This window comes from Diabrotica undecimpunctata, unplaced genomic scaffold, assembly GCF_040954645.1.
Source record: "Diabrotica undecimpunctata isolate CICGRU unplaced genomic scaffold, icDiaUnde3 ctg00003249.1, whole genome shotgun sequence".
NCBI classification, from domain to species: Eukaryota; Metazoa; Arthropoda; class Insecta; order Coleoptera; family Chrysomelidae; genus Diabrotica; species Diabrotica undecimpunctata.
The window spans coordinates 1-12,258 of record NW_027314446.1 but is presented as its reverse complement, the minus strand read 5'-3'; the positions used below and the strand labels follow the sequence as shown (position 1 = coordinate 12,258).

Here is a 12,258-nt window from a genome sequence, read left to right as displayed (position 1 = left end):
ACCGGCATTTGCAAATTTTGTTCAAGTTGGTCAAGTTAATCAGGAATTATATATAAGAGTCGCAAAATTATTTCAGTCGCATTTGTGGGAACTAGATATCTTTGATATAGCAATGAATTCTGAGTTAAGTTATTCCTTTGGTATTACGCTACTTTTATATATGTTGTTAAAAAGATGTGTTGGTAGTTTTATGGTATGGTTTACTTATAAATAATCTTAACTTTTTCAGAGCGTACGATCTGGTTCACTTCTTCTAACAGCAGCCAATCTAGCCCAAATCCATAATCTTCAACATCCGCCCGATGTCGAAGACCCCCCACCACCGACGGAGGCTTCGACGCGTGACCAAAATATCCGCTATTATCTCCAAAGCCAATCCGTAGACGGTATCGATCACCTGCCGCCATCTATCGACATCAATAAGAAGAAAGAACCAGACACCGTGTCGGTAGCCAGCAGTACGCATTTCACGGTTGTCAACGTCAACACTAGGCAAAGACAGCCCCAGAGGAGTTTCTGTAGGAAGCACCAGTTGACGATTTTGGTACTGACGATGTCTACTATATTTACTATAGGAATTATGGCGGCCATATTGCTTTTAGAATGTAAGTATCCAATACTTTCCTCAAATTCCATGGAATATCATTGATAGTATGTTGTTATAACTGAATAAGTTATATACTACTAGTTTAATACTATTTTCCGAATAGTAATCGCTCTATGTAAATACAAGTATTATTAAAATATAATCATATAATGAGCCACCATTTATTTGTTTTATAAATTTTGATCAGATTTAAATGTATGATTCGAACACCTAGCCTAGCCGAAAGTAGTTATCTGCCTGTTGCTAGGTCCCTCTTGGAAGATTTTTCTTCTGTATGTTTGTTTCCGATATATAATTCCTCTTGGTATATGTGTGTGCTGTTGGTTTCTTTTGACTGTGGACTTAATCCATTAGCCGAACTAAACCTCTTGGTATATATTCTTAACCTTTTCTGTTAACATGGTAATAACTTAGCAGCTCTTAATAGCGAATTTATCAATCATAAATATTTTAACTGTTACCAGTTCTTTCTAGCTTACACTGAATTATTCTAATATACAACTGCTGAGTTACAACACATGTTGTACCTCAGCAGTCATCATCATTCAATCTTCGCTTATCCACTGCTGGACATAGATCTCCCTCATAATTTTCCATCTATTTCGATCTTGTGCCTCTTGCATCCAATTCCTATGATAACGTTTTAGATCGTCAGTCCAACGTGTTGGTGGACGATCTCTGATTCGGTAGGCATCATCTCTTGGTCTCCATTCCAGTATCCGCTTTGTCCATCTATTATCTGTCATTCGAGCCACGTGACCTGCCCAGTTCCATTTCAGTGTTGCTACTCTCTCTACTGCATCAGCCACTCCTGTTCTTTGTCGTAGCTGGCGATTTGGGATCTTGTCTCGTAGTGAAACGCCCAACATAGCACGCTCCATCGCCCTTTGACACACACGGATCTTTTGAACTGTTCTCCTTGTCATGGTCAACGTTTCCGCACCGTAAGTTAACACTGGCAAAACACACTGATTAAACGTTTTTCTTTTAAGGCATATTGGTATATCAGACGATTTGAAAATATAGTTCAGCTTGCCGAAGGCTGCCCAAGTCAGTCTTATACGACGGAGAAGTTCAACGGTTTGGTTATCTTTTCCTATGCGGATCTCATGACCTAGGTATTTATAGGCCATTACCTGGTCTATGGATCTTGTTCCTACGCATATATCTTCGCTGACTACAAGATTTGTCATCATCTGGGTTTTAGATATATTTATTTTCAATCCCCCTTCTAGTGAGGAAAGGTAGAGCTGATTTAAAAGTTCTTTGGCCTCATCTATCCTATCAGCTATTAGTATAATATCATCTGCAAACCTTAGATGGCTAAGCTTTTCTCCGTTTATGTTTATGCCCTTGTCGGTCAGTTTTGCCCTTTTACATATATATTCCAAAAGCGTAGTGAACAGTTTCGGCGATATGGTGTCCCCCTGGCGTACTCCACGTTGTATCGGGAATTTATATATTTAATATCGGAAGCAGTATGTTACTGTAAATGTATGATTTCAGCTATCAGCGAAAAACTTGTGATTTTATCAATATTTTTTATAAAAATTAATCAAATACCAGTTTTCATTATTTTATTTAATTTCAACCTATTGTTTTCAGTGAGGGCCCAGAATCAAAGGTATTGAATACCTACAAAAGTACAAGGAATTTCCTAAGATGGCATTTAGTGAAGGAGAAAAGCAGCTGGACTTTGTTTACAAATTTCCCTGCCTTCAGATCATTTTCCATAAATAAAAAACTATGCATCGAAACCAGGAATAGATGTTTAGCAACTCATCGATCGATAAGAGGAAAGAAAGTTGAATACAACTATATGGAACAAGATGCGCAAGTTTTCAGAAAATGTTTTTATGAAGGAAAATAATCGTTAAGAGGAAAAAGATATTTTGTCAGTTTAGGTGATAAATTTCTAACAGAATGTTTGTCAAATTCTGACTATAAAATCGTAGTTTTCTTGATGAGTATTTGTTTTTATGCAATTTTTGTATTGCTTTTACTAATTTATGAGGGCAAGATGAGAAGTTCTCGATGTATGACCAAACAATAAGTGCTTATTTACAAAATGTGCGATTGGATGTATTTCGGATTGAGATAAAACATCCAAAATAGAGAATTTTATAACAGAACAATTTTCAAGTTTATTAGTATAATATTTTTGTTAAAACGTGCAAGCTTATGCTCATTTCAATTAATAGCAATATCATCTATGGTTTCAGGAAAGAACTTTTCAATTTGCCCTCGTAAAACACGCACAATTTTGCTCATAGATACACACCAACCTTTATATACATATTTCAATTGTATCTTTTTTGCAAAATGCCTATCTTTAATATTTATAATTATTTAAAATATTAGTTACTTTAAAATTTGAAATTATCTTACCAATGGTACCAAAACTGTTTTACAAAATAGAGAAAGAAGTGTACAATAGTACACCAGGAGTACCGTAATGTTAAAGTAAGGTAAAAGTACCGACAGTTATGTTTAGTAGGAACTACAATGTGTTATTTTTTACCTTATGCAGTTTGATAAAGTGACGTCTATTTCTTCCGTTCAAATGTTTAGGGTTATACAAGGGATGATCAGTAAGTAAGAATATAAATATTAGAAAATAAAAAGAGAAATCAAACGATTTCTGCCTAGCGAAACCGAATTCAAATTTTTACCACTGTGTTTCCTAAAATTTGCGAAACAAACAGCTGGATAAATTACTCCGCAAGGGAATCTAAAATTGCATTCCACATGCCGTTCATCCTGGTCAAAATTCGAAGTGAATTCAGTTTCTTGTACTCCAAACGAAGTAAGTAATAAAACATAATGACGGTATTAGATTTTTGTTTTGATACAGGGCAGCGACAACCGCTGATACGTATTTCGATCTCTTTAGGTCTCGTCAGAACGGTATAGCCACTGCTATTAGAAAATAGTTACCATACTGTCTGGGCGCTGATCATAATATTAAAGGTGCACATTAACTTTATATAAAACAAAACAAAAAGTAGCTTCCTGAAGTTTTGGAGGGAATTAGTGAGACGGGTACAAGATCAGTATTGGGAAACCTCAAAAATAATGTAAAATGACTTCTAAGTCATTTGCACACAATACGGCAAACGATTAGATCACAACGGAAAGATATGTAGTGAATCTAAATCCAAATAAAGATAAACGAGGACCTTACTCAACTAATCCCGGATGGAAATGGGATTTGTTAGAGAGACGCATTTGCAACGACTTTTATGCCAATATAATAGAAAATCTTTTAACATCATAATTTCCACCTTAAAAAGTCTCACAAAAACAAAAAATTCAAGATATTAAAATAACAATCTTTTATATACGGCTGCGGAATGATAATAAACAGCAAGAATCAAAAATTAATAACCAGTTAACACCAGCAATAGAAATAAGATTAAACCAGACCCTACTTAAGATTACTACTCAAATTATTTAGGTTATACTATAAACAGCGAGCAAAAGTACGTGTTAACGAAGAGCTGTCAGAAGAAATTGAAATTAGACGTGGAGTGAGACAGTGATGCATATTGTCTATAATGCCTACCCCGAAGAGATCCTGAAAAAAGCTCTTGAGCTCCTGAAATAAAGGTAAATGGAGTTCCCATTAAAAACATTAGATATGCGGACAACATTGTAATCTTAGCCGAAAATATTAAGATCTTCAGAGACTGGTGAGCAGAATAGCGGAGTATGGAAAAGAGTACGGTCTGACAATGAAGGTCAAGAAGACGAAATTTATGAGAATATCGAAAACTCAAAGAAACTCTGAGATAGCGCGAATAAACCAGATCTGGAAACAGTGATTAACTCCACAAATGATTACATTCAGTAGATCAAAATCAGAATAGAAAAAGCTAGAGCAAATTGCAACGAAATGAGAAGAGTGTTACGTACAAGGGATTTAAAATTGGAACTAAGAGTTAGGTTGGCGAGGTGCTATGTTTTTTCGACTTTGTTTTATGGAATGGAATCTTGGACCTTGAATGCGACATCAATGAAAAACTGGAATCATTCGAGCTGTGGGTGTATAGAAGAATTCTGAAAAAATCGTGGACAGAACACGTCACAAACAAAAAGGTTCTGAGAAGAATGAATAAAGAAATAGAAATTTTAAATACAATTAAAACAAGAAAATTGGAATATCTTGGACATATTACACGTGGAGAGAAACACACCTTACTCCAACTGATTATGCAGGAAAAGATCAAAGGAAAGAGAAGCATAGGGAGGCGTAGAATGTCATGGCTGCGCAACCTGAGAGAGTGGTACGGATGTACATCAAATGAAGTTTTTAAAGCAGCCGTCTCAAAAGTCCGAATGATGATTGCCGAACTCCGCCGCGGAGATGGCACTTGAAGAAAAAGATACATATATGAATCTTATATGATGCTACTGATATTTTTGATGTCATTGGTACCTTGCTAGTAACATGCAAGGGGCATGGTAGTGACATTTGCTAGTCGTAATGATGTGACAAAGTGGCAATTTCTCAAGTAGTTGATTGAAAAATGTAATTGGAACAATGAAGTGCATGCATGAAGTAACTTTGTCAGTGAAATACCACCCAAAGCACCGATAGATCTGTTTGGAGCGACAAATGCTACTGAAACATGTACCGTGGCATTTATAACAAAGGTTGGTTTTCGAGAGGCATGAAACTAGCACTACAAATATAAGTAGCATTATGTCAGTTGCATATATATGTAATAAATCTAAGAAGAGAACGAATATCAAACGAAATAGTGAGAGAACATAACAACGTCTGGGATAATACGAACACGTAAAGCAGAAATACAGAAGTAGTATCCCAAATCAATCCTTTAATGGAAAGCGGGAGGAAAAAGAAAACCAAGAAGTGCCAGAATGAGCTGGAGTGAGAACTTGATATAGGGGTGCGGGAATTACGTTACATATAAAGTTAGGAAAAACATTTGGGAAGAAATAGAACCCTTTAAAAAGCTTATACATGTTCTAAAATAGGAGTCAGCAAACCTAATGTTTTCCTCTAAAAGATTTGCTGATGCCTCTTCTAGTTTAACGAATATTATAATCAACAGTTGTAGTAAGATGTAGATAATAATTTTACTGTGATAATGATTGAACGAGTGTCGTAAAATTTATTTATATTTATCTAATTTCTGAATGTCACTTTCAGAGATGTATGTAGTAAATTTGTTTAAAATTAAAAATTATTCATATTGTTGTAGTTTTAATTTTCATCCTATATATAGTTACATCAAAAGCAAACAATAATCGTACCAGATTAGGAGTTTTTTCGATACCTAGGTCGCCTAATACGAGAAAAATAAGATTTTTCCCTTAGGAAGTACCTGGAGATAGTATTAGCAGAAATTAACACTGAATTAAACAAAAATCTTATACCATCGAGAAACTTTTTCAGATTACTCTGAGATAGCGCGTCACTTGGGTACAAATCTAGAGTTTGAAGCCACTGCAAATGTAGACTTGTGAAGAGGTGTGAGCAATGCTTGAAGCTCGCTTGCTATTTTATTATTGATTGAAGTAAATTTATCATGAGCAGAACCACAGCAACACGTGAGAATACGTATACGGAACTTAAATCACATGCTAAACAAATAGGTCTGTCAATAAACACAAAAAATACTAAAATCCTAGTACAAAGTCGATCGGAGAGAACAACACTACCCTACATGAGATTTGATAACTTAGAAAAAGGAGATAGCTGTATCTATTTAGGAGTCAACATCGCAAAGGACAACATTGACGATGCAGAGCTTAGCAGAGGAATCATCCTAGCTAATACGACATACTTTGCTATGAGCCCGATATTTAAATCACGAGACGTACATCAAAGAATTAAGATACGAATCTACAAGACCCTAATCCGACCGACAGTGAGCTATGGATGTAAAATTTTGGTGTTGACTCAAAAATCTGTAAACCGCATAGACATATTTGAAAGAAAGGTACTGAGACGAATACTAGGCTCTATAAATGAGAACAACAGGTGGCGAATCAAATACAAATATGAAATATATAATATATATATATATATATATATATATATATATATATATATATATATATATATATATAAAGAACCACCGATATCTGAGTATGTCCGCCTACAACCTCTTCAATAGACAGGCCATGTTGTTAGGATGGAAGAAAAAAGGCTTCCAAAAAAACTGTTGAATGCAAGAATGCAGGGGAAGAGACCTATTGGAATACCAAGAAAGCTATGGAAGGATGATGTGGATGAAAACACCAGAAATCTCCTTCGCAGTCAAATGAAATAAATGTACACGAGATGTAGCAATTAAGTTCCCAGACTGTTGATATAACATTTTCGCATCTCTACACCGCTCCATGCTATCTTTCCCCTGTGAGAAGCAGTCCTTCAGGTCATATTCAGGCTGTTTAGTAGCTGCGCCGATTTTTGTTTTACGTCCTCTATTGACTCGTGGCAGATTCCCTTCAAGCAAGATTTGATTTTTAAGTACAGGTAGAAGTCAAAAGGGGTTAAATCTGGGGAATAGAGTGATTGCTACATGACTGTGACCTGGTTCGGGAAATCCAGGAAATATCTTTGCAGATTCTGGGCTTCTGTTTGCGAATTTTTTATTAGAGTCTTCGTAAAACATCTAAATAGTAATACTGATTAACTGTGTGACCTTCTTGTACCCATTCCATACAAACTACACCCCTTACATTGAAGAAAACAAATCTGAGGGTGTTGAGTTTTGCGCTGCATGGATTAGGACTTGGTTTCATATTGAACTGATCGGTGATATTGACAAATACATGCTTCGTCACAAGTTATGACCTTTAACCAGAAGTCTGAGTAATTTTCGATGTATTCTAGGGTATCAGAACAAAAGTCTTTACGGTAAATCTTCCGTTCCGCCGTTAGGAGTCTTGGAACAAGGTTAGCACACACTTTCCTCATATTTAGTTGCTCATGCAAAATTTGTCCCACAGTTGCTTTATTAATAACCACATGTTCAGGCCGCCAGTAGCGATCGTCAACTACAACAACCTCCCACCCCCGTCTTAAAGCCTCTCTAATCCTCAGAACTTCTGGCACGGGATGGGAAATTATCCTCGTAAAACCTCTGCAAAGTTTCATAGCTTTCTGACCGGACTTCGCAAGTTTTAACAAACCAAACTTTAAATTCACTCTACTCAATTTTTTATCCAAGAATGTTTGTTGCAGCCGATAAGACTGCATGCTTTATAATTGAAATACTGAGGTAGGTAACAAAACGTTAAGCAGGACCACAACTTCAAAATACATTCAAATACATACAAACAGTCTGGGAAGTGAAGCACATTGGAATTAAAGACAAAAGAATTAAACACAGCAAAACAGATCGTGGGCAAAGGGCAGACTGGTACAATGAAAATTGTCAATGAGCCATACAAAAAAAAAGAAAGCATTATATAAATGAAAAGCTGGCCTAAAACAAGAAGAATAACTTTTGAAGATGTATGGCGAAAGGCTTATAAAATATGCTGAAAATAAAACATAAATTGTGAAACAACAATAAAGGGAATACAAATACATAATCAGTTTGGTAGAAAATCAAGACAGTCAGATAAGTGGAGAATCCAAAAAGTACAATATCTGTTCGAGAAACCTGCTTCCCAACTTTATTATTGAGATTGTAAGAAAATGACCAGCTTCTCGATTTGCTACATATTGAGGAGAGAGATGAAGATATAGGATCCCAGACTATTGAATAATTCAAACGAGCAATAAGAGAGAAAAGAGACAACAAAGTTGGTTAAAGGTTCTAATAGACAGCTACTAATACATAAATAAACTGATAATAACAATATTCAAATTCAATAGAGTTCATACCATAATTATTGGCGTTTATGCTTCAGAGAAAGATAAAAAAGGTAGGAACAATAAATCGCTTCAAAAAATACCTAACAAATGCAATAAAATACGGCATAATATGATTATAGGAGGTGACTTACCTATTAGAATCAGAAACATACCTATTACATAAGTAGTTATAACAAATGCAGAACAACACCTAAATAACAGCAGAAAAGAACAGACAATTGACTACTGAAAATCAATCGAAACTCTCCATATTCATGAATATATGTGAACTGCTTGCGATAGATACTGTAAATAGAAAATTATAAATCCAAGTACATGATACTCGGGTATATCTTGGAAGTGACTATATTCCAGCCACTATATAGCTTACAAAATATTTAAAATAAGTAACCTCGATAAGCAGCTTCAACCTTCCACCGAAAATAACAGAGTATATTAAATTTTCTCATATTTCCAGCATTAAAACCATAGATCAGAATTCCAAATTAAAAAAAAAAAGGGATATGAAGATCCCGCCATAACAAACTCTACCAACTGTTCAAGAATCACCTATTTCAAAATTACATTCTCTTCAGAGACTTCAGTGTAGTGAGGATTCCAAAAAATATTGCCACGAAGAGTTCTAGACAGTATATTGCAAGACAGAACATTAAAAGGTTGGCCATGAAAAAAATAAGAAGGTGAATTGGCAGCAGGCATGCAGAATTTGACAGTTGACAGAATTTCCTTAAAATAACAACCGCACTCACTGCTACAGAGTTAGAGTTATTGTATCAAACAAATGGAAAATTATATTTTTAATTTCACTGCATTCTCACATAAGGTTGATACAAATAAAATTTAAATACAACACTAAAACTGTTATAAAGCACTACTCTCCAATAGTGGACAAAGAAAAAGAAGGAATTGACAAATTTTCACATCATACCCAACAAAACTGGTACAAAAAGGAGAACAGATTTATTACAATGTCCATTTCTTGTGTTTTAGAGAATATGTATGTCCCCATTTCCTAAGAGGAAAGTTAGAAAATTATAAAATTTAATTCAGTTTTTAATAGAACAAAATTATTGACTCTGAGATAGCGCGTAATCTTATGAAAGTATGTAAAATTTTGTGAAAGTGGTGAGTCAAATATATGACACACAAATATAAAAATGAAATATAACCTATTAGTAAATAACAGAATTTCTAATAGTTGTCTCCTACCATTTTCAATTTACCACGGTTCCTGAGAAATTATCTCCCCAAAATATTTTAGACTGCTTGGAATTTTATGCAAGGATCTTACATATGTCTGAGGAACAGAAATTGAAAAGTTGACAGAACAATCATAGCCACAAGACAAGATATTTTGAAGTTTCTACTTATTTCAGTATAAAAAGTAATAGTAATAACTCTCGATATATTCTGACTTTGGTTAACCAAAGGTTTTAACAAGATTTATCCTTATTCTCTACCAATTTGATGTTTTTTGTAGAAGTCTTTGGCCCAATATACTCATTTCCACAATAACCTCCTCATTTGATCCAAATCTTTTTCTTTGTAGCATTCATTTGTGATTTGCATACATTAAATAATAGCTGGAGTTAAAATTTGAAGAATACTTACTTTTATCATCATTACAACTAACTTGTAATGATGATCTGACATCTCATTATTCTTCATTTGTGCCTTATTTTCATAATTTTTTCTGTCAAATTCAACAACAACATTACATAATATTATTATTAACGATGAATTCTTTCTTAATTTAACTGGTAAACAACTTTGCCAGCTAATGTTTGCATCTGTGATCACTCAGCTATCTCTCATCATTCAGCTAATCTCATATTGATGAAAAAACTTCAGTTTAAGTACTGGTCCAAAACAACATTGAAAATTATAGAAGAATATTGTTTTTGATTGAACAAATTTTAGGCCTACTTTGAACACAAATCCCTCATTGACAAATGTTTATGAATACACTGTCTTCCAAAATCTTCAAGGTATCTGCTATGTCACTCAAATTCAATTTGCGATTGGTAACAACAATTTTGTAAAGTTTTTTATGTTTTCGAGGATGACTACCAGAGCATTCCACCTCTTAACCATTGTTTCTGAGGGACAAGAGTCTTAATGAGGCTTATCAAACTATTTTGTTGCTTTACTATTTTGTAAACTATTGATCCAATTGATCCCAGATTCAGACACATGAAGTTTAGAAGTTAAAAGGTTGGTATTTCTATATCTGTTGGTGGAGTTATCTATATGGCAGATCCATACTTATTCCATAGTATAATAGGATTTTACTTATGATATTTATATATGATTTATTTAGGTTTGTGAATAATCTTTCCTAATCATTAAAATGATTTAAAAAAACTGAAAATTATAGAGATGCTAGAAAGAAACTGTTTTAAATTATAGCAATTACATCATTAATGTCATCAGTATCTGTGATATCAATTTTATCAGCAGGAATAAAAAAAAATAAAAAACAAATTGTTAAAAAAATTAAGAACATATGCATATAGCAAAACAATTTGATTTGTGTCATGGATTTTAGATATAAGCCAGAGGTGAACAGATAAACTAGAAACATCCTCAGTCACAAGTGATGACATACATACAGTTTTATTAGATAAAATTTTGGTCTTTTAGAAACAATTTGCAAGATATTAACATTAAATAAAAAACTTACCTCAATATCTCCTAAGGTTTGTGTCCACTTGTACTTCTCTAGATCACATCCATTTCCTGTGTTAGGCAGTATCTTGCCTTTCTCAGATTCATCCTCATCTTCTTCTACTTTTTTAGTCGCAGCCGCAGCTTCTGAACCATTTGAAGAACTTTCAGCGTTAACAGAAGTGTTTAACTTAGCATTTATCTCAGCCTGAATCCTTTCAGCTTCTTCATCAGTCAATTCAGTGATTTGAGCAGGCTTAACAACTTCCGCGTCTGCCTTTTTGGCAGCTGCTGCTTTTTTTCGAGCTTCTTGTTCACGCTTTTCCTTTAGTTCCTCCTCGTGCTTTGACCTGCTTAACTTTTCGTATTTTTTGAAAGTGTCCATCACCAACTGTCAAATCAAAGTAGAACGTTACAGGACGAAAATATAATACAAACAGATCTTACCTTTTCCCATTCTCCTTCCTTGGCGCCAATGAAAAAGTCGGTTTTTCTACTCAAAAAATTTACAAACGTATCCAGAAGCTAAAAACATTTTTGTTAAGCATTTTTGAGGTTAACTTTCTAGATATTTCTTACCTGTGTTGGTCCCTGAGGATGATATTGAGCTACAGATAAAAATAAAGTATCAAATTGTTCAGTGTCACTACCGTCACCACTCATTTTGTGTACTTTTTGTTAAAAATTCGAAAATATTCAAAAACAACCGGGGAAAATATTATCATACGCAATTCTAGCAAAAACACGCGGCTTGAACTGTCAGTGTCACTGTCACAAGTATCAACTACACGCCTGACAACTTAAATACTAGGTAACCATGGATACTGATTTATTCACTATGAAAAGTAGTTCTTCAAAACAATGTAATTAATTACAATTTTATCATGATTTTCAAAAATATTTTTGCCTAACTGCTAATTTTATAGTTATTATATGTATTATATTGCAGTTTTATACTTATTTTTACCGTTTATGGATCGCAATGGTTATTTTTGTCTTTCTTGTTTTAGGCTGTTGGCAGCCATTAAGAGAAGTATTAGAAAAATAAATGGGGGAAGTGTATTTGTAGTATAATCACATTTCTTTTAAATGTAGACATTTATTGACATAACTCTGAGATAGCGCG

General features: G+C 34.2%; 2 protein-coding genes across 2 annotated transcripts; one reads left to right on the top strand and one right to left on the bottom strand.

Annotated features, from left to right (window-relative positions):
* Positions 1-229: 229 nt before the first annotated feature.
* Positions 230-2,563, top strand: LOC140432212 (uncharacterized; the record flags this gene model as incomplete). The annotated part of the gene is made up of 2 exons (XM_072520035.1): positions 230-605; positions 2,213-2,563. Coding segments are annotated over 2 exons (402 nt in total), but the record flags the coding sequence as incomplete, so codon positions are not given.
* A 6,154-nt stretch (positions 2,564-8,717) lies between these two features.
* On the bottom strand, positions 8,718-11,914 carry LOC140432213 (nuclear migration protein nudC-like). The gene is made up of 4 exons (XM_072520036.1): positions 11,712-11,914; positions 11,580-11,657; positions 11,149-11,523; positions 8,718-8,750 (listed from the first exon to the last, which is right to left on the bottom strand). The coding sequence occupies exons 1-4, from the start codon at positions 11,793-11,795 to the stop codon at positions 8,718-8,720; spliced, it is 570 nt and encodes a 189-aa protein (XP_072376137.1). The 5' UTR covers positions 11,796-11,914.
* Positions 11,915-12,258: the final 344 nt, after the last annotated feature.

Coding starts and splice junctions, on each gene's coding strand:
- LOC140432213 (XM_072520036.1), bottom strand. CDS start 11,795: ATGAGTGGTGACGGTAGTGACACTGAACAATTTGATACTTTATTTTTA. Junction 11,658..11,711: donor ATCCTCAGGGACCAACACAG/GTAAGAAATATC, acceptor AAATGTTTTTAG/CTTCTGGATACGTTTGTAAA. Junction 11,524..11,579: donor AGGAAGGAGAATGGGAAAAG/GTAAGATCTGTT, acceptor TTGATTTGACAG/TTGGTGATGGACACTTTCAA.